The 23,206-nt window shown below is 40.3% G+C and overlaps 2 protein-coding genes and 1 long non-coding RNA gene across 8 annotated transcripts in view; 1 reads left to right on the top strand and 2 right to left on the bottom strand.

Moving 5' to 3' along the window:
• USF3 (upstream transcription factor family member 3) overlaps window positions 1-10,008 on the bottom strand; it is a 103,091-nt gene extending 93,083 nt beyond the window's left edge. For 3 of the 4 annotated variants that reach the window (XM_070369454.1, XM_070369450.1, XM_070369461.1), the window contains exon 1: window positions 9,721-10,003. The gene's annotated coding sequence lies outside the window, so the exon portion shown is untranslated. Of the gene's footprint in view, window positions 1-9,720 lie in introns of all 4 variants that reach the window. The other variant, XM_070369464.1, reaches the window with a different exon arrangement.
• Window positions 10,009-10,361: 353 nt separating this feature from the next.
• Window positions 10,362-17,799, top strand: LOC138987620 (uncharacterized). Of its 2 annotated transcripts, none has more exons than XR_011464005.1 (4): window positions 10,362-10,728; window positions 10,964-11,042; window positions 15,245-15,408; window positions 16,860-17,799. It is a non-coding gene; the product is annotated as an uncharacterized lncRNA (long non-coding RNA). The 2 variants fall into 2 exon arrangements; XR_011464001.1 differs by having other exon boundaries at window positions 10,362-10,565.
• A 1,757-nt stretch (window positions 17,800-19,556) lies between these two features.
• The window catches only part of NAA50 (N-alpha-acetyltransferase 50, NatE catalytic subunit), a 31,971-nt gene continuing 28,321 nt past the window's right edge, over window positions 19,557-23,206 (bottom strand). For both annotated transcript variants that reach the window (XM_070369500.1, XM_070369493.1), the window contains exon 5: window positions 19,557-22,579. In XM_070369500.1, coding sequence (XP_070225601.1) covers window positions 22,402-22,579 — 178 coding nt within the window. In that variant the 3' untranslated portion in view covers window positions 19,557-22,401. The remainder of the gene's footprint in view (window positions 22,580-23,206) is intronic.

Raw genomic sequence — 23,206 nt, forward strand, 5'->3', positions numbered from 1 at the left:
TTCTCAATGCTGTATGCTTTTATCATGAAACTGCTCCTATGTGCTTTTCATTTTTCATAAAGTCCTCAATGTTTCTGATCCTTAGATGACACCGTTCCCAGCTTTTCAACACTAATAAGGATGTGTTCTTTTTCTCCCATTTTTCTTATCCTTGGTGCTACTTAACTAGATTTTTTTTCATTATACAATAAAACATCCTTATATTAGACTACTCAAATCATTCTGAAGAATTTAAGTTGTAAAAGTAGTAGTCATCCCCACCAATTGTCCTCCTCAAATTTCTTGTTAACACTACTCAAGTAGTTACAGTAATGCTACTATATTTCCCTTCATAGTCTCTATGAAAGTGAATACTACTAAGTCGAGTCCGAACTCAAAGAGAGGGGAATAAATCTCCATCTCTTGGAGAAGACATATCTAAATACACGTTTTTCAGAATTCTTCTATGAAGGAGATTTCTCTCCTCTCTCTCAATTGTTTATTCAATCATTTACTTGTATCATTATGAACTCAGGATATTTATTTTATTCTTTGGGTCAAAATTTAATGCTATAGCTATTTTGTTGGTCAAACTGTTCAAACTTTGGCCATTGGGCACTCCAGTGTTCTTTTTCCATGCCCTTCCCCTTCCTCCTTTCCTGCTTTGTAGTACTTCCCTATTTTTTGGCACTGTATGATGCTCCAGACTCATCTTGTGACATACATCCTATTATTTTTCTGGAGAGCCCTGATTAATATAGTGGATAATCAAGGAGTAAGCTGATAAAGGAATGAGTGACAGGGATAAAGTACAGGAACTTTTTAAAGCCCCTCAAATGCTTCTGAGACACAGCCACTGTAGTCAGTAACACAGATGCTCTCAAGGCCCCGATACTTTTCACCTCATGTTAATGAATGAATGGTAGAGGGTAATGAGACTACCCTTTGATTTCAGACCAAGGATCATATCTCAAAGTTGACATTCACTAGCTATTTGGTTTTTAAAATAAGTATTCAAGGGACTTCCTTGGTCCGGTGGTTAAGACTTCGTCCTTCCACTGCAGGGGGCACAGGTTGGATCCCTGGTGGGGTAACAAAGATCCCATGTGCTTTGTAGTGCAGCCAAAAAAAAAAAAAAGAGAGAAAAATTTAAGACTTCCCTGGTGGCCCAGTGGGTAAGACTCCATGATCCCAATGCAGGGGGCCACGGTTCGATCCCTGGTCAGGGAACTGGATCCCACAAGCCACAACTAAGAGTTGGTATGCTGCAACTAAAGATACCACATGCCACAACTATGATCCAGCGAAGCCAAAGAAATAAAAATTTAAATATGTAAAAATTAGTATTCATTGAAGTCTTAGCACCCTCAATTTAAAACTGGCAGATTATCACAAATCCCTCAAAGAACTGTTAAGAGTTTACATGATAACACGTGGAATGGATCAAGCAAAGTAATCTGGTACAGAGCAAGAGATCAAGACACCTTAATTGCCTTTCTTCCATTTTCCCCCTAATTCACTGGGAAGATAAAGGTCATCTGGTTCAAGTTCCTTAACTAGATCCTACATTTATCGTAACAGACCTCAATCTACACATCTGTCCGTTCAGCTTACCAGAGCATCCTAAAGCTAACTCCATCATCTGTGGAGAGAGATTCCATACTTCTTTCCTCTTTAGTAGTATCACTTTAGTTCAGTTCAGTTCAGTTCAGTCGCTCAGTTGTGTCCGACTCTTTGCGACCCCATGAATTGCAGCACGCCAAGCCTGCCTGTCCATCACCAACTCCTGGAGTTCACTCAAACTCATATCCATCAAGTCGGTGATGCCATCCAGCCATCTCATCCTCTGTCGTCCCCTTCTCGTCCTGCCCCCAGTCCCTCCCAGCATCAGAGTCTTTTCTAATGAGTCAACTCTTAGCATGAGGTGGCCAAAGTACTGGAGTTTCAGCTTTAGCATCAGTACTTCCAAAGAACACCCAGGACTGATCTCCTTTAGAATGTACTGGTTGGATCTCCTTGCAGTCCAAGGGACTCTCAAGAGTCTTCTCCAACACCACAGTTCAAAAGCATCAATTCTTCAGTGCTTAGCTTTCTTCACAGTCCAACTCTCACATCCATATATGACCACTGGAAAAACTATAGCCTTGACTACACGGACCTTTATTGGCAAAGTAATGTCTCTGCTTTTGAATATGCTATCTAGGTTGGTCATAACTTTCCTTCCAAGGAGTAAGTGTCTTTTAATTTCATGGCTGCAGTCACCATCTGCAGTGATTTTGGAGCCCCCAAAAATCAAGTCTGACACTGTTTCCACTGTTTCCCTAACTATTTGCCATGAAGTGATGGGACCAGATGCCATGATCTTCATTTTCTGAATGTTGAGCTTTAAGCCAACATTCACTCTCCTCTTCCATCAAGAGGCTTTTTAGTTCCTCTTCACTTTCTGCCATAAGGGTGGTATCATCTGCATATCTGAGGTTACTGATATTTCTCCTGGCAATCTTGATTCCAGCTTGTGCTTCTTCCAGTCCAGTGTTTCTCATGATGTACTCTGCACAGAAGTTCAATAAGCAGGGTGACAATATACAGCCTTGACGAACTCCTTTTCCTATTTGGAACCAATCTGTTGTTCCATGTCCAGTTCTAACTGTTGCTTCCTGACCTGCCTACAGGTTTCTCAAGAGACAGGTCAGGTGGTCTGGTATTCCCATCTCTTGAAGAATTTTCCACAGTCTATTGTGATCCACACAGTCAAAGGCTTTGGCATAGTCAATAAAGCAGAAATAGATGTTTTTCTGGAACTCTCTTGCTTTTTCCATGATCCAGCGGATGTTGCCAATTTGATCTCTGGTTCCTCTGCCTTTTTTAAAACCAGTTTGAACATCTGGAAGTTCACAGTTCACGTATTGTTGAAGCCTGGCTTGGAGAATTTTGAGCATTACTTTACTAGCGTGTGAGATAAGTGCAACTGTGTGGTAGCTTGAGCATTCTTTGGCATTGCCTTTCTTTGGGATTGGAATGAAAACTGACCTTTTTTCCAGTCCTGTGGCCATTGCTGAGTTTTCCAAATTTGCTGGCATATTGAGTGCAGCACTTTCACGGCATCATCTTCCAGGATTTGAAATAGCTCAACTTTAGTACTATATTCCCTCCTTAACCATTTCTCTCTTGCTTCTTCATATTAAACAAGCATTTACTGCTTTTTCTATTTATCATTCTGTTTCTCTCCTCCTATTTCTATGAAACTACTCAGCTTTCTTTCACTGGCCAATCTCTTCTAAACTCCATGGTGGTATGCCTTCTGACTGCTCCTGCCCATCAAAACTACTTTCTTAGAGGTCAGGGACTATTTTTCAACAAGCCAGAGGCCTTCTCCTCTCTGCAGGATATGAGGTTGTTGACCTCTCCTTTTGCTTGAAATTCTCTCTCCCACACTGTTTTCCTCTCTCCAATTATGCATCATCTTTCTCTAACATGAATCCTGTCTTTCTCTCATTTTGACTTCCAAGGATGAATGTTTTTTCCTATTTGCTTTTTCCCTACAAAGTTTCAATTTCTTTCTGTATAAAAGCTGCTATGTTTTTATAGTACAGCTAACATTTCAATTCTGATCTTCTTATTCCAAATCTTTGGTTAGGCAAAACACTCTTCAGAACAATTTATTTCGAAGCAATAAACCAGAGTCTGTTTGCAACATGTCAAAATGGCCTTGCCTCTTAAGAGAACTACTTCCAATCTCCATTTTATCAACACCACCAAAATTTTAACCTGCTTTAAAGCCCAAAATGACCTTCAGATCTTCTCACTGAATCCTATCAATTTGTTTACAATGTTCATCTCCTAATGTTTGTTACCGGGGTAGAGTAGTCTCCATTTTACACAGGTCTGGGACTTAACGGTCTTTTGCTCCCAGTCTTTCCCTATCCTTCAGTGGTTTTATACTCCAATGTCTCTGTTGCACTGCAACCCATCATGTGCCTGCCTCTCCTGCTCGAGAGTTGACAGTACCATTTCCCCATATCTACTGCATCAAATCCAAACTCTTGGGTCCTGCCTTTCCTGACCCTACTTCACACTGCCATCTTTTCTGGCCAGGCTTGCTCATCCACATCTCCTAGTATAAAACACAGAGGAGCAGGGTTATACATTTGATCACGTCATCAACTCTTCCCTCCTCCCCACTTCACATAGGTTCTTCCCTGTGCTCCTTACCAGTTAGTTTACTTTTTGCTAAGTTTATACTATTTTCCCACTGGCATAACCTCTCCGTTTTACTCTGCTTATCCAAACCGGATTAACTCTTTAAAGCTCAGTGAAATCTGTCTTCTTCTATAAAACCTTCCCTAATATTTCCAGCTAACATTTCACCTTCTACCTTTATTCTGGACTCTATCACTCCCACTTCTTAGCAATCTTGTTACAAAAATATATCTTATCTTTCATATATTATTAATCTCTCCTTCTTTACTAGTGCTTTAACATTAAATACATTCATTCTTTCCCATTTAAAAGTTTTTAAAATTCTTTTTTATCTTTCTGACCTTGCCACAGATTCTAGGTATTCCTATTCTTTTCTCCCTCCTCACCATCAGGCTCCTTGAACAAGCAGTTTATACTCAGGGTCCCTTCTTCCTCACTTGCTATTTGCTCTTCAACTCCCTGTTATCTGGCTTTTATTCCAAAAACTGTTTACATCAAGCTCACACATCAAGACCTCCACATGGCCAAATCCTATGAACTCTGTAGGAAATGTCTTCTTTGGTGCCTTCTGGCAATACCACCTCGCTTGTCCTTTGGAGAGCTTCTCTGTCTCGCTACTGAGATCTGATATGACTATTAAAAGTGGGTTCACCCCTGGGATGGGCATGGGGCTGACCAACAGGAGTGCAAGGAGGGCAACTGGCTGAGGCTGAGTTAGCCCCATAGGCCCATGTGATCCTAGAAGCTGCTTCCTCTGGTCTTCCCAAGGCTTCATTATTTGACTTTCCTTCCACTTCTGTGTGCTTACCCAGTATCTATCCATAAATCCCCCTTTTCCACTTAAGTTAGCCAAAAGCAATTTCTGTTGCTCACAACCAAACAGAAATTTATACTGCAACTGAAGTAGAGGTAGAAGTGGTACCTCTCATGGTTACAGGCTTCCCTGGTGGCTCATAGGTTAAAAGCGTCTGCCTGCAATGCAGGAGATGGGTTCGATCCCTGGGTCGGGAAGATCCCCTGGAGAATGAAATGGCAACCCACTCCAGTATTCTTGCCTGGAGAATCCCACGGACGGAGGAGCCTGGTGGGCTACAGTCCATGGGGTCGCAAAGAGTCGGACATGACTGAGCAACTTCACTTTAACTTTCTCATGGTTACACTACAAATTTCTTCTCCCTGTCCCCTTCACTATGGATATCTGCTGCTCAAGAAATTATAGTAGCTAAAGGGAGAATGTTTTTGCCAAGGGACCCAATAATGGCTTCATTAATTTGGAGGGAAGACTGTCTGAGGCTCCTCGTGCAGCCAGCTAATAGACAAAAGGGAAGTCACAAGGAGCACAGGTGGGAACTGACTGACCCTGGAGGTACCGCTTTTCACTAACACTGGCAGCGAAGTCACCACGCTACTGCCACATCACACAGACAAGGTCTGTGAGGGCTCAGATCTCTCAGGAAGAAGAGTTTGCAAACCACACGTGTCTGACTCAAAGTCCATGCCCTTTAACATACCACTTTTCCACCACCACAATCTACTTGCAGCTCCTTAATCAAGAAAAGCCCTCTCTCATTTCCATGCCTTTGTACCTGTCACTCCACAAAGTGTTAAGAGGAAATACACTCTATATTTTTATTGGGTATTCCCAGTAGATTATACACTTCTAAATGGTAGAAACCAAAGCTTCCACATTTGTATCCTTAACAATTAGTACTCAGTATGGGGGTGATAAATGTCGATTGAAAGAATATCTGGTCTTTCTCTTAATTTTCCATGGTATTCATCACTGCAACATCAATTTTGCGTACATATTTTAAATTAGCTAATGAATACTGTGTTCAGTCCCTTATTTGATATGATGTTCCCCAATCCTCCCAATAAGTCTAAAAACGTCTTAAGAGCTGAGTCCAGACCATTTACTACTTTTATATTCTCTTTAATACCTAAGAGTATTGGGCACATGGTAAACACTCAATAAATACTTCATGAACTGAATTAAAAACCCAGTATTAGCACATTAATAGGAACAACTTATCATCCCCTACTGATCTAATTAAAAGATCTGGCCTTCTAAAGTAGTGCAATTGTACCCATATGGAAAACTTAATGAGAAAAAGAAAAATTATCTAATTGGACAGTTAACAGCTTTTCTTTTAGCATTACACAAATATTTTATGGATAACAAGAGTCAACTTCCAGAGTTCAAAGACTCAAAGTATATATCTCCACGCATATTGGAAGGAAGATTATATGTTTAAGGGATCCATCATAACCACAATTACTTAAATTCCATTAATCCTTAACAAATCCATAATAGTAGTATAGGACATAAAGAATATTTAATGGTGAAATCAATTAATGCCAAATCAACCTATGCTAAAGATGCATATGGCTATCTTCACATAATATATAACACAACAGTCATTTACTCATTTAACAAACATTTTTTGAATGCCTACTAATAATTAGTGCTACTTTAGGTCCCAAAAGTACAAAGATGAGAGAACACAGTTGCTATGTTGGTGGGGTTCTATCTCTACCATGTTGCAATGGTATGCAAGAATACAGTGTGAATTATACCCTCTGGAGCCCTCAATGTGGGTGCTCCAGGGGTAGCAGGCTCATAGAGAAGGTGGATAAACACATACTCAGGGGCAATGTGATTGGTGTTAACAGAGAAATAAGTACAAGCTGTTATTGGGACCACAGAAGAGAAAAAATCAACTTACTGAAGAAGTCAGGAAAAGACATGGAAGAAACTGACATACATGAATTCTGATGTGAATTAAGGTGTGAGGAAGGTACCAACACAGAAACATTCAGAATGGAATCAAACCGGAAACTACGGCTGCAAGCTGCATTGGGGAGGTTTCAAAGCAAATCAATCTGACTCAAAGCAAACTGCTGTAGAAGAGCAAACAATAAAACACTCCTTGTCATCAAGTTTAAGAATAATGAAACACAAACACAAAAGAAGTTTAACTACCAGATGATATAAGCATAAAGGGAGTCTCTTAATCAATATGTGGCTGAAAAGTTCAAAGGGAGCCAATCACTAAAGAATTAGAGAGGGCTGTCCAGGAAAACCTTCATTAAAGTAGAGTCAGAACTACGGTCACTGGAGAGGGAGCTCAGGGGGGCATCCCTACGCTGAGAAAGACCAACATCACTAACAAAAGCCAGGATCTGAACCGCTGATGTGTGGGACCACTAGGAGGCTCATGTTGGGAAGCAGTGGGGGGAAAGCTGGACAAGTGAGTGCAGGCTTGATTTAGAAGAGCCTACAGCACAAGTTTATTAGATTGGACACTTTTTAGACACATAGTAGTTCTCAACCCTTAATGCTAAATGGAAACACCTGGGGCCCTTTAAAGACTACACCTATGGCTGAGGTTCACCCCATGTCAAAAGTAAGAGAATCTCTGACACAAGCAGCCTGGGTATTAAAATGTAAAAGCACATAAAATGATTCTACTATACAGTCCAGACTGAGAACCACTGGGTCAGAGGGTAGAAAGGTAAGGCATGACAGATATGGTTAAGACCCAAGTTGGAAGCTTCCCTGGTGGTCCAGGGGTTAAGAATCCACCTGCCAGTGCAGGGAACATAGGTTTGATCTCTGGTCTGGGAAGACCCCACACGCCTCGGAGGAACTAAGCCAACGCACCCCAGAGCCCACGCTCTGCAACAAGAGAAGCCATCACAATGAGAAGCCCAGGCACCCCAGCAAAGAGTAGCCCCCCACTAGCCACAACTAGAGTAAGTCTGTGCGCAATGAAGACCTACCACAGCTAAAAATAAAATAAATAAATAAATCTTTAAAAAAAAAAAAAAAAAAAAAAAAGACCCAAGTTTGATTCAGTCCCTGTTTATAAGCTACAGTTTCGAGCTGACTGCCTGTTGAAGCTTATCTAATGAGTTAAACGTTCTGTTTTCTTAGAGCTTCTTTTCTCTTGTTGACAATACTAAACTCTGAAAAAAGCCCATCAATTTCTCTTACCTGACTGTTTCACTGACTGCACCATCGGCAACTTTAGAATTTTATTTCCACGTTGTCCCACAGACAACTAACTTAGAAAGTAATTATTCCAGGGACTTCCCTGGCGGTCCAGTGGTTGACTCCACACATCCAATGCAAGGGGCATGAGTCTGACCCCTGGTTGGGGTTGGGGAACTAGGATCCCACATACTACGCGGAACATTAAAAAAAAAAAAAAGAATTTTAAGTAATTATTTCAATCCTATGCTGCCCTTAAATCGCTACAATGGGGTGCTTTTATACTAAGGAATGTTCTGGGCTGCAGGCTTGTCTGGACTTTATAAAACGTTTAAATATATAGAGAATGTAATACCTGTGTATAAAAAAACTCATACTGCTTAGATTAGAGCAAAATATGAGAGTAAGTTCTTCTTTACACTGTTCCTGAGACCAGGTACTTTTCCTGGTTTCAGAAGTGCAATGATTACAAGGTATTTTGCTTATTTTGTAACAAATACTTTTAAAGTACTTCATTTAAAAAGGAGAAACAATAAATGTATCCCATATAGCTACTCTGTACTATATTAAATATGTGTGCTGTGTAGGAGGAAAAAGTCAAGGTGATTAGAGTGTGTGCCAGCCTGTTGATCCTTCAAAAAGCAGGTTTGCTTTTTCGCTTGCTTGGTTTTTTTAAGAAAAAGCAAAGGTACAAATATGCTTCAGAATCCATGTTACTCACAGAAATGTTTATTCAAGAAATCTGTACTTTGTTAATAAGTAAGCAACTGTCCTTTTTTATGCAAACTTAAGTTAACCACAATTGTCTAGTGTGGTGTTAGGTCAATATATCTACTACTGGCAGTAAAAATTGCATGAGAACGGAAGTTTAAAGTCTATAGCTGGGATCATACATATAGGTTTATGTTTAGGTTTATAGTTAATAAATCCGAAGGATCATACTCCAATGTAACAGGGAGGCGGGGGGGGGGGGAAGGGGGCCGTGAGTTTGGGAGAACCGCTCCAATTCAGAACGGAAAAGAAAGGCTTCTAAAAAGACCTGCAAGCCTAACTCTACTACATAGAAGTGAGAGTTAAAAAGCAAGTCACATGAGTCTGACCACTGGGTCTGAAGGAAATTCGGAAGGCAAGGAAAGAAGAGAGAATGAAGGAGACAGAAAAAGGTGAAGGAGGCGGGCAAAGGCCATCCAGTGTGAACCTGGATGCCCAGTTCTTTATGCACCCGGGGCAGCGTGGAGCCCTTCTCGCCCCGCGCGCATCTGGGGGCCGGGGCGCAGCGCGAGCCCCCCACGGGCCTGGCACCAGAGGGCGCGGGGCGCCGAGAGGTCGGGCAGAAGAGGGGTGCGCGCGCCTTCCATGCTCGCGGCCCCCAGGTTCCGCAAGCAGGGGTCCCCAGGAAGAAGACACACTCTGCGTAGCCCTAGCCTCCGGGACCTGGGAAGGGGTGGGTGGAGCAGAGCCCGGAGCCGCCCCCCGGAGCCGCCCCCGCAGCCCCGGCCCCCGCCCCGCGCCCCGGCTGTCAGCGGCCCCCTCCCTCAGTCACTCACCCGCGGGCTGCGTGGTCTCGGCCGCGGCGGCGGCGGCAGCGGCGACCCCAGCCTGGGTCATGATCCCAAGCGGGTTCCGCAGGGGTGTCCGACCGCCCGGGCCAATCTCTCCGTCCGCGGCCGCCGCCTGCTTCTCTGGGGCTGGGGGAGCGCGGGCCCAGGCCCTCCTCTCCCCCCGCCCCCGCCGCCTCTTCTAGCGGCCACCGCCGCCACTGCGAGCCCGAGCCCTCAAGGCCGGAGACCCGGCGGCAGCGCGGCCTCAACTTTCCCAGCCCCCCTCCCCCCGCCCCTCCCCGGCCCTCCCCGCCCCTCCCGCGGCCGCCGCTTGGCTAGCGAACAGCCTACCCTGGGTGCCCCGCGGTCCCGCCCCTGCCACTGAGCTCACCAATTCTAACCCGGAGAGGCGCAGTGATAGCCAATCAGAGCCCGAGACGCCGTTGCGCTATCTAGGGGGCGGGAGAAGGTGGAGGGAAAACCAAAGAGTGAACGGGCCTCGGGCGGCCCAATGAGGAGGGCCGGGGGTGGGTGCGGAGGTGTGCAAGTTGAGTTGAAGGAACAGGAAATATTCTTAAAGGTAGAGTGATGGGCAGGACCGAAAGCCAGTAGATGAATGGGAAAGAGGTGGGCCTGGTTCCTTAAAGGGGACGCCTTGAGAACCTAGCAAAAGAGGTGTTTGAAGAAACTTCTTTGTATCCTGTTCTCTGTTCTGCTTTTACACGTCTTTTGTAGGAGTTTGAAAGTGGAAAAACTAGAAAGAAAGAGCACACGGAAGGCTTTCAAGAACGATTAGAGAGATCCTCTTATCCTAGAGGGCAGGAAGGCGGGATGAAGCTCTGTAATAGAAGGTGAGGAAGAATAAAAAAGAATGCAGACGTCTCCGGGTGCCATTTCACTGGAAGACCATTGCCGACCTGACGCTGCTCGAATTTGTTGGTTGCGATCATCTATCATTTTTCATTTGCCCCAAAGGCGGTTTCCTGCGAGCTGGAGATGACCGTGTTAAGAAAGGTCCTGGGGGGCTCCTAATTAGAGGAAGCGAGTATGTGGCACTGGGGGATGGATTTGGAACTTCCGGCTTGGGTTCCTAGATACCTAGATCTGGAAGGTACAGAGCCGTGGGTGATAGCATGGAGACCAGGGTCTGCTAATTCCAAGATGGGAATTTGGGGCCCTGGAACCGTGGTCACAACTCCCTCTTCCTGGTTTCACTTCCTATTTCATAACCCCTCCTCTTCTGAAACAGGTGTCCTCCACCTGGTGGAGCGCTTCCACCTCCAGGTTTGGAAATGTCCCAGATCTTAGACGTCCGGGGACTAGACCAGGTAACTTCCAGAAGGTGCACACGGGGCATGGCATGGTGGGAATTACTTGAGCCTGTGTACAGAGGAAGCTGAACTTGTGTTGGGAAAAGGTGTAAAGTTAAACAGTAACCGCACCAGCAGTTTAAAAGCTATGATGAAACGAATACAAGGCTTTTAGTGTTATTTCTAAACTATGGCACTGTGAACAGTCTGGAAATTTTCTTTAACTTTTGCATCTCAGCATATGAATTTCTAGTTAGCCTCTGAATACATTTAGCACACCCAAATCAAAGCTGCAGATAAGAACGACCCTAGGATTCAGAGCCTAATAGTAATGCTAATAGAGCACCTCCATGAAATTGTTTAGCATTAGTTAGTATGTCCAGCTGTAGGAAATAATTTCCATTGTGATCAGAATATAATGTATTCTGTTTAAAAATTATTCCAGTAATAAATATAATCTCTAGGGTATGTATGATTTTCTAAGAAAATACAATGCATCGAGTCTAAAGTAAAATAACAAATAGTTTTGTTTGTTCAGAAAACAGACGTTAAGAGTTTCTTTGGATCACCATTGGAATACACATGAATACCTTTCTGGCACAATGTAGAAGTGTTAACAGAAATTTCTGTTTTATAAAATGTGGGGAGAGGGATAAATTGGGAATTTGAGATTAACAGATACAAACTGCTACAAATAAAATAAACAATAAGGACCTACTGTATACCACAGGGAGCTATATTCAATATCTTGTAATAACCTATAGTGGAAAAGAACCCAAATCACTTTGCTGTACACCCGCAACATTGTAAATTAGCTATGCTTCAAAAAAATTAAAAAGTAACACAACAACAAAAAGTTCTAAATGTTTGCTTTTTAATTTAATTCTCATTCCTGACTGAAGCCCAAATCCCAATCATAGATCTTTTCGTTGACTTTGCCAATTCAACGTTGGTTTATTGCTCTACATATGAGAGGATGACATCAAATAATGGCACCACTCCTATTTCAGGCTAGCTGCCATGTGCTTATAGTGCCGTGTTTTTGTTTTTGTTTTTTTTTAAGTTGCTCAGTCCTGTCCCACTCTTTGGGACCTCATGGACTATACAGTCCATGGAATTCTCCAGGCTAGAATACTGGAGTGGGTAGCCCTTCCCTTCTCCAGGGAATCTTCCCAACTCAGGGATCAAACCCAGGTCTCCCGCATTTCAGGCGGATTCTTTACTAGCTGAGCCACAAGGGAAGCCCCGTACACTGATAATAAAATATGGTGGTCCAGTGACACTGATCCCTTTGCCTCCAGGCCAAGTCCATTGTGTACAGGGCTCAAGTAAATCTGATTTTCACCCACATACTTAAGATCCTTCACAAGCCCCTTGCTTGTATCCCCAGTTTCATTTCCTGACATCCCTTTTTTCTCCTGTTCCTGGGGATGAATGACTAGAGAGGGGCGCCGACATCCGCAGGGAGGGGGGCGTCTCTGAGTTCTGCTTTACTGAACCCTTCCCTGCTCCCCGAGTAGGGGACTGCGCAGACTGTGCCTATTTATGGGGGACCGTTGAGTGCAGAGCTTGGTGGGGCACCAGAATCGGGTGGCGGGGCGGGGCACGAGAACGGGGTCGGGGGGTGGGGGACGCGCGCATCCCTCTTCTCTCCAACCTCTGGGCGCCCTATATCCCAGGATGCCCCCGACCCTTGGGGAGCTCCCGCTGCGCCCTACCCCCACCCCCTCTCCAGATGCGCGGCGGGCGGCGAGAGAGGCTCCAAGCTGGCATTTTCTTTTAAGAAGCTTTCAGAAATGAATGGCAACGGTATATGCGAACCGTCCATTGTTTTCCAAAACGGTCGTAGTATTTCTCATTGTCAACAGAAATATAGGCGGATTCCAGGTACTCCTCCTCATCGCCAACCCTTGATATAGTCAGCCTTTTTCATTCTAGCCCACATAGTATGAGGTAGTCTCTGATGATTTTAACTTGCACTTCTCTTATTACTACTGGTGTTGAGCATATGTTCTATGTTTATTGGACATATGCACATCATCTTTGGTAAAATGTTCAATTCTTTAGCCCATTTTAAAAGCAGGATGTGGGTGGCTCAGACAGTGAAGAATCCACCAGCAATGCAGGAGACACCGGAGACGCAGGTTTATTTTAATTCCTGGGTGGGGAAGATCTCCTGGAGAAGGGAATGGCAACCCACTCCAGTATTCTTGCCTGAAGAATTCCATCCATTGGGTCGCAAAGAATCGGACATGACTGAGCCTCTAACACTAACACTGTCTTATTATTGGGTTGTAAAAGGTTTTTTACGTTCTGGATAAATGTTCTCAGATAAATGTTGTGCAGATATTCTCACCTATTCTGTACCTTAAAAGCAACAAACAAAATTGCTTTCTTGAGGTATGACTGATCTTCAATAAACTGAACGTTTGAAATGTACAACATGACAGATTTTGACATTTGCAAGCAGCTGTGAAACCATCTCCAAAATCAAAACTGAACATGTATGTCCTGCCCTGTCTCCTTCATTTCCCTTTATTCACTTGCCCTCATCCTGTTCTCCAGGTAACCACTGATCTGCTGTCACTATACATTTTTTTCATTTTCTAGAATTTTATATAAATGGAATCTATTTATATTCAATTTTGTCTGTGTCTTCTTTCATTCAGCACAGGTAGGGGGAGATTAATCCACCTCACTGTGTGTATCAATAATCCATTAACTTTTGTTGCTAAGTAGTATTCCATTATATGGATATATCATGTATATTCATGTTGGTGGACAGTTGGACTGTTTGCAGTTTTTGACTATTACAAATAAAGATGCTAGAACAGTTGTGGACAAATCTTTATATGGACATTTGCTTTCATTTTCCTTGGGTAATAACTGGGTAAATATCCAGTGGAATGGCCAAGTTAGATGCTAAGTGTACCTTAAAAAAAAAACCTGCCAAATAATTTCCCAAAGCTATACTAATTTATATTCTCACTAGTACAATTTGGGGATCTGAAATGTACCATATCAACACTTAATAAATCTTTTAAAATTTTAATTATTAAAATAGGTAGTATTTCATTGTGACCTTAATTTGCATTTCCATAATAACTAATGATATTGAGCATTTTTCATATACTTACTAACCATTTGTATATCTTTTGTGAAGCTTTTTAATCTTTTGCCCATTTTTATTGGGTTGTTATTTATTGAGTTTTAAGAGTTCTAGATTCTGGACACATATCTTTTATCAGATATGTGATATACAATATAATCTCCCAGTTCTGGATTGTCTTTTCATTCTTTTAACTGTGTTTTTCAAATAGTTGTTCTTAAAATCCAGTCTATCAATTATGTCTGAGTCATGCTTATGGGGTCATATCTAAGAAGTCTTTGACTAACACAAGTTCACACAGATTTTTCTATTTTTCTTCTAGTAGTTTTACAATTTCATGTTTTATATTTAGATCTACAGCAGACTTTAATTGTTGTATATTCAGAAGTATGATAAAAAAATCCTTTTGTGTGAAGAATATGGATTATATTTTTACATCAAGGAATCCCAATTTTTCAAGCACCAATTGTAAAGACCATCCTTCCTCCACTTGGTTGTCTTTGAATCTTGGGCAAAATCAACGTATGTGTGGTTCTTATTTCTGAACTCTATTCTGTTCCATTGATCTATTTGTTGATCTTGACACCAATACCAGACTGTTTTAATCACTGCAGCTTTTTAAGTCTTGAAGTCAGGTAGTGTAAGTCCTCCAATTGTTTTGTTCTTAAAAATTTAACTATTCTAGGTCATTTGCATTTTCATATAGACTTAAGCTTGTCAAGTTAAGGGGTAGAAAAAGCTTGCTAAAATCCTGAGTGGGATTTACAATTCAATTTGGAGAGAAATTGTAACTAATATTTGGATGAATGTATTCTCTGTCCATTTATTTGGGTCTTTTAAATTTTTCTGAGGGTATTTTATAGCTTTCTGTATACAGGTCTTGCATATATTTTGCTAAACTTGTCTCTAAATATCTCATATATTTATGCTATTGTAAATGTTATTTATGAACTTAAATTTCTAATTTTATTAGCTGGAAATACAATGGATATTTGTATCCTGTGGACCTATTACACTCATTATTAGTCCTAGTATTTTTATTAATAATTAGCACTTTCTACTTTGTATTAACTACAAACGACAATTTTCTTTCTTTCTATCCAAATTGCAGGCTTATTCAGTTTTTATATTTTGGCTGCCCCATAGGGCATGTGGGATCTTAGCTTCCCAACCAGGGATCAAACCCACATTCTCTCCACTGGCAGCACAGAAGTCTTAATCAATGGACCATCATTGGATTGGCAAGGGCTTTCAGAGCAGTACTATACAGAAGTGGTGAGTCATCCTTGTCTTCTTCACAAGCTTAAGTATAAAGCATCCAGTTTTTTACCCAGTTTGGTGAGCTCTGTCAATTTTATTTTTTCAAAGAAGTAGCTTTTCGTTTTAATTCTCCTACTGTTTTCAATTTTATGGGTTTCTGCCCTTTTTTATTTCCTTCCTTCAACTTACTTTAGTTGGCTCTTCTTTTTCTAGTTTCTTAAGGTAAAAGCTTAGATCTTTGATTCAAGATCTCATATACAAACAACAAGGATTTACCGTATAGCACAGGGAATTATATTCAATATCTTGTAACAACCTAAAATAATATATATATTTATATACACACACTTTATCACATACCCGAAACTAACAAAGTATTGTAAATCAACTATAATGGCAAACAAGAACTCATATACACATTTAGTGCTATGAATTATCTTTTAAGCATTTTAATCCTACAGCATTGACATATTTTCATTTTCCTTTTTTTTTCTAACTTTTCTTGCAATTCCTTTTTTAGACCCAAGTTATTTAGAAGAATGTTTAATTTCCAAATATTGGTGGGGGGCGGGGCAGGTTTTCCAGACTTATTTCTTGTTATGTTCTGGTGTAGGTTAAAGGACATAGTTTGCACAGTATAGATCCTCTTTATAATATTCTCTGTCATATCATTTACCAATAGTTCAAAATCACCAAAAAAAAATTTTTTTAAAAATATTTGGCTGCACTGGGTCTTAGCTGTGGGATGTGGGATAGATTAAACCCAGGCCCCCTGCAGTGGGAGCTTGGAGTCTTAGCTACTTGACCACCAGGGAAGTCCCCCAAATCACCAATTTTAGTTGTGAACTTGTGTGTTTTGTGTGTTTTTTCTTCATGTATTCTGAAGTTGTTATTAGATTCATATTCATTGAAGACTCTGTTCTCTTGGTAGACTCCTTTATCATAAATATCCCTCTTTACCCCTAGAAATATATTTTGTTCCAAAATCTACTTTGGTATTAGCCACTCCAATGTTGCTTTTATTAAGTGTTTACCTTGTCTTTTCCATCTCTTCTGGTTCACTTGTGTTTAGTGAACCCATGCCCACTGAATTAACCACTGGACCACCAGGGAAGGCCCTATACAGTAAGCTTCATAGGACCATCATATTTTATATAAAATATAACTTTCACTAATCTCCCTCCTTTATGATAACTGTGAATGGGTTAATATTTCATTATCTAGTTGACAAGTGCTGATAGTATGTTCCTAATATTTGTGTCTCACTTTTATTAAACTTAGTTGGTTCTGTATTGAAATACTGTTGAGATAACTTGGGCTATTAAGATGACCAGGGCAGGGCCATGCCTATCTTTTCCACTGTGGTACTGTCAGGGCCTCAGACACTGGGGGTACATTCTTTGACCATGCCTCTGTAATAAGCCTTTTAAGTTACAAGAATTTTTTTTTTTTTTAATAATTTTAAGGACTGGCAATAATCCAGGAACCATGCTCTAAATTTGTCCAAGGAGCTACCTCAGATATGCAGATGACACCCTTATGGCAGAAAGCGAAGAGGAACTAAAGAGCCTCTTGATGAAAGTGAAAGAGGAGAGGGAAAAAGTTGACTTAAAGCTCAATATTCAGAAAACTAAGATCATGGCATCCAGTCCCATCACTTCATGGCAAATAGATGGAGAAACAGTGGCAGACTTTATCTTTTGGGGCTCTAAAATCACTGCAGATGGTGACTGCAGCCATGAAATTAAAAGATGCTTACTCCTTGGAAGAAAAGTTATTACCAACCTAGACAGCATATTAAAAAGCAGAGACATTACTTTGCCAACAAAGGTTCATCTAGTCAAGGCTATGGTTTTTCCAGTAGTCACGTATGGATGAGAGAGTTGGACCATAAAGCTGAGTGCCTAAGAACTGATGCTTTTGAACTGTGGTGTTAGAGAAGACTCTTGAGAGTCCCTTGGACTGCAAGGAGAGCCAACCAGTCCATCCTAAAGGAAATCAGTCCTGAATATTCATTGGAAGGACTGATATTGAAGCCAAAACTCCAATACTTTGGCCACCTGATGCGAAGAACTGACTCACTGGAAAAGACCCTGATGCTAGGAAGATTGAGAAAGGGACAGGAGGAGAAAGGGACGACAAAGGATGAGATGGTTGGATGACATCACCAAGTAAACTCCGGGATTTGATGATGGACAGGGAGGCCTGGTGTGCTGCAGTCCATGGCGTTGCAAAGAGTCAGACACAACTGAGCGACTGAACTGACATCAATGAAAGGCAGCTAACTTTCTCACAATGGAAGATGGTTAAGGAGAAAGTCATGAAAGTTTTATAGCAGCTTTTAGGTTGCTATAATAAAGTTCTCATCTTAGCAGATTTTACTCTTCTGAATACTAATTATTTCAAGTTGTGTATTCAAATTTCACCTGCATAAGCAGTTTTACTTGTAGTACCTATTTTTAGTACAACAGTTTTATTTCATTTTAGTATATGGATTACTAGTGACAAACATGATTCAAGATTGTTCAAATCTTTACAGAGAATTTTTGATATTGCCAATATGGTTTCTAAAAGATGAACTAGATGGGATCAGAAGTTTGGTCAAGGAAACAAAAACATTAGTCATTTTCTTGACGCTACAGCCATTTAATGTAACGTGATTTAAATTACAGTTGAAATTGGAAGTGCTAGTTGCTCGGTCGTATCCAACTCTTTGCAACCCCATAGACTGTAGCCACCAGGCTCCTGTCCGTGGATTTCTTCAGGCAAGGTACTGGAGTGGGTTGCCACTTCCTTCTCCAAGGGATCTTCCCAACCCAGGGATGAAACCTGGGTGTCCTGCTTTGCACGCAGATGCTTTAAGGTCTGAGCTGCCAGGGAAGGGGAGAATTAATTTATACTTACATTCCTTTAAAAAGGATGTCTTGAGTTTTTGAAGACAGTAATAAGAATTAAAAACTTGGATAAAGTTCAGGTATGTGGAAGTTTTCAGCTTATCAGGAATATCTAATTCAAAGTTCACTAACACCAAATATGCCACCCAATAGACTATTTTCCCAAATGCTGGGTTTAAGCTTCATCACAAATTAATATAAAACAGGCTGTATGTCTTTGACATTTAAATTCTAGGTAGTGATTGATTCATTTTAACTTTATGCTCCCAATGACTGATTTTAGATTTTTATCAAACTGCTTTAGAGAACTGAAAAGGTTGAGCACTTCTGCCCCAGACTTCACGTTTCTCCATGTCCCATCAAGGTAACTACACCTACATTTAAGAATCTGACTCATGCCTTTCTCTATACGGCTATGTTACTTGATTGTATCTTGAACTAGGACTAAATTCCTATATATAGCATGGCATTGTAGATAAGTCCACGTCAGGACTCTCTTCTATATGGCTTATTATATCTGAAAAGTTCTTAAAGGCTCACCACTTCCACTCATCATCACAGTACTCAATTTCTCAGGTTCAAATTATACAGCTAGAGAAGTTAGAATCATGTAAGAGTATGGCTTCTGCTTACTCTCCAGGATCACTCGCTCTGGGGCCAAGTCCGCTGCCAGCTGTCATTCAGGAGGTGCTGTGGAGACACCCACATAGTAAGGAACTGAATCCCTCCAACAGCCACGTGAGTCAGCCATCTCCAAAGTAGCTTCTCCAGGCCTGGATGATAGTACTGTAACCCGATGAGACCTTAAGCCAGAATCGTTCAACTAAGCTGCCCTTGGATTCCTGACTCAGAAACTGTGGGTGATGATGCATGTTCATTGTTTGAAGCCACATTTTTAAAGAAAAAAATGTGAATATAAGTTATCTCTAGTCGATGAACACTGCTAATTAAATCACAGCCTAAAGTGTCTAGTGTTTAACAACTGCATTCAAAATATAGCAGCATTAAGACAGCCCTTTGGATCTTACTGTTTTCTCTCATTGGGACTGAACTGCAGATACTGAATAGTGTTTCTATTAAGTTCCAAAAGGTCTGAATTAGGAGGCCTTGATTACATTTGGCCTGTTTTAATTAAAGTTAGATCTTAAAGAAACGTAAAAGTACATAAAACAGTATGGGGAACAGTAGGCAATGACTACATATAGCTGCTGATCTCAGAATTCAACACAATGCATTTACATTTCTTTGACATTTACCAGACATCACAGATTTCTACCAGAACATCACATAAGTTTATTTCAGATGTAACAGCAATGTTAAAATCAACAAGTTTAAATCTTAACCGCACCAAGTAAACTTAGCTATTTAAGTATTTTTAAAGTTATTCCCTCCAAAAAACTGAGGGAGCTTTTCTTTTCCACCCCACATTCCACGGTTTCCCAATAGTTAGTTCTATTTTTGGAGGACTCTGAATTGACAAGTAAACTGCTTTGGGGATATTTCAGAACTTCTTTCCCCAAATGAAAACTAATCTGGACAAATTATATATTGCATAGATTTCTCTGCAGATTCTTTTCCTTAGAACCTAAACGTAATTACCATATAATTTTACCTATTTGCCCCACAGAAAAAAACTATCTTCCCCCAAAAATACGATGGGTACATCTTGTGATCTTCTAGTTAATAGAATTATTTTACCTCAATGATAATTATCGTATTTCAAAATAACCAACTCAACATGGGACATTATTTCAGTCTTTACTGACTTCTAGGCACATGAAAGTGTACCTAGCTTCTACCTCCTCTACATCCTCCTCCATAAATGGATGGAATTATTTCATGTAAGTCTGATGTAGGACAATTCACGTTTACAAACACAATTTAGGTTAAAGTCAGTGACTAGTGTGGAGAAAGAAACACTAAAATGATAGGGAGCCTACACACTCAATTCAAAATTTTAATATTTTTTCCTCCATAAATAATATGTACTTAATTGTCATGAGGCAGCTATTCGGTTTTCATTAACCACATTTAGGGATACATTCATAGGACTGATTAGATAGTCCAGGTGAAATGGTTATAGAAATAGAGGCAGTGTCATCTCACAAAACTCATTTATATATCAAAATCTATTTTGACATCTGAAGTTTACAAAAAGACTGAATTCTTCAAACTAATCTTGCCTTCTGTAACTCAAGCATTCTTCTCTTGGCAAGAGCAAGCTGAAGCTTATCCATGAAGGTAAAGGTGCTCAATGCTAAACTTTTCTTCTAAGCTTAGATTTGGACTGCTTAAAAAACTGATACCCAAGAAATCAGCAAGGTCTTTCTACATTTTTACTATCTTAAGATTAGAACTCTATGAACTCACTCATCAACTATCTTCCTTTCCTATATTATTCTTGGCACTCAACTAAGACGGTTGAAGTCTATTGTACCTTGCATTTTCACATTCTCAAATAAGAACTTAAGATTATAAGATGTGCATAAACATTGTGTAAAATAATTTTGTCATTCAATGTATTTGAAGAGATGAAACTTTTATGCCAGAATTCACACAAGAGGATAAATGTTATCAATCAACCTTCTTTTTAAAGTCAAATGACAGAAAATTCAAGCTCTGTGCATTGTTTTAAGTCTAATGAAAACATTTCTTAGGCCACTGGTATTGGCAATGTAGAAAATTTTAAATATTGGAGATGGAATTATGGAGGAAAGCCTGAAAATTTTAGAGGTCTTCTATTTTCTTACAGAAAGTTACTGACCAGTCAAAGCCACTCCCTAAGTGCCAGAAAATGATCTGGCATAAACCAGTCCTGTTGGTACAGGAGGTCACAGTGACATTCACGTTATTAACACTTCTAGACTTCTACTTTTCCCAAGAACAGAAGCAATGTATTTAACAATTCCCCCTCCCCCAAATCCTTAAACTCAGTATCACAGGCACAGAATGTAAGCAAATCTGGGATGTTCTCCAACAGATAAGCCATAGCACAGCTATGTTATTCTCAAAAATACTGTCTAAATATTCTTTCCTCTAAAATCAAATGCTCAGTGGCCACACTTCTAACAGTCTGCGTTAGCTGACATTAAATACATTTATTATGCCACAAATCCATCTAAGCTTCCGTTTAGGTATTTTTTTGTATATCCAGGAGACAATACCTACTTCAGGTTTATTTAAGGGCACTGACCTATAAAGGACAAACTCCATATTTAAGGTCTGACCAACTACTGTGTGTTTACTGAAGAAAAACAACAGGAAAAAAAGCAGATCACAACAAACCTCTTTAGGTCAGTTAAAGGCCATATCTCTAGCTGGGATATTAAAAAAAAAAATGAATCTCACCAGCCCATATGCTAAAAGATAATGCCACTAGTAACAATCAACAGCAGGAAAAACAAACCTGCTAAGCACCAGCCCACTCATTAGCAAAAAGCAGTTTAACTCACATACTGAGACCAAAGTCTAATACTACTGATTCAAACTGTCCCACCCACCTTCAGCCACCAGCAAGGAAGGAAGAAATAACTGCTTAACAGAACAAAATAAGCTTAGTATTTTTTACAAGGATAACAATGGCCCAACTCCTGAGATAATACTCAGAAGGACAAAAGGTGGAGTGAAGGCAATGTATAGGAATTAGTATCCCACAAAATCTTTAAAAACCCAAAGTACCACAAACACACTAAACTTGTCTAAGAGTTAAGAGGACAAGATATTGCTGCTGCTTCTTTTTGTCCTTTGAAATATACAATATTTTGTAGGCTCTGCCCTTCAATGTGAAAGCAGGACATTTAAAAAAAAAAAAGGAAATTGACACTCAAATTTTTGGGACCATATATATCTTAACTGTGAAACTAAACCAATCTATACCTTCTCCTTCCTACAATCAAACCACCTCACAAAAATAAGAAAACTAAAACAATCCAAACATGATTAATAAGTCCTTAAAAGTTTAAAACTTTTAGAGGAAAGGGAAGCAAGTTTTGAAAGGAGGAAAAGTAAGAACAAGGAAGGAGGAAAGTTTTAACAGAAAGGGGGGGCGGGGAATCAATGGGCCTCTCTTTTATTTGGCGACAAGCAAGTGCAAGAAAGTTCATCTGTAATTTGTTCAGTTGTCTGTCTTTTGCACATCTGCGTTCTGGCCAGAAGGGACCTTGAGGTTTTTCTGCAACACGTGAGCATCTGCGGGCTCTATCCTCTTATAGTAGTTCTTCTTTGTCTCAATAATCTCAAAGCCAAACTTTCTGTAGAAGTCAATTGCAGACTCATTGCTGATCTGGACATGCCTGAGATGTAAAAGGGTATCAGGAAAAAGAAATGAAGATTTCATCAGCTTTTATGTATCCTCCACAGATAGCTTCAAATTGGTTGAAAACGAGAATAATCTTAATATCTGTATTATAAAAGAATCCATATTGGAAGCTATATCCAATATCCTATGATGAACCATAATGGAAAAGAATATTAAAAGGAATTTAAGTGTGTAACTGAGTCACTTTGCTGTCAGCAGAGGCTGGCACAATACTACTGTAAACCAACTAAGCTTCAATGAAAATACAAGAAGCCAAAGTTGCCATCTTCGCCTTACTCTTAAGATTCAAGTACAAATCAGCTAAGTACCCTCTGATTTTGATTATTAAATTCTACTAATAAAGAGCGTGTCACTGAAAGCCCTGAACAAAACTCAAAATGACAAGATAAAAGTAATATTTATGTTATTCATTTCTTAAATTCTGAAGACTTAATCTGGGCTTTACATCTGTGACTTAGGAACTCCCACCCCAAAGTAATAAAGCAAAGCAAGAATGTTTTATCAAAGGTTCCTTATCTATTATTAAAACAAAACAAACTTCATAACTATTGTTAATACTTCCATGGTATTTCCAAAAGACAGTAAGTGACCAGATTTAAAT

This window comes from Bos mutus, chromosome 1 (genome assembly GCF_027580195.1).
Source record: "Bos mutus isolate GX-2022 chromosome 1, NWIPB_WYAK_1.1, whole genome shotgun sequence".
Taxonomy (NCBI): Eukaryota; Metazoa; Chordata; class Mammalia; order Artiodactyla; family Bovidae; genus Bos; species Bos mutus.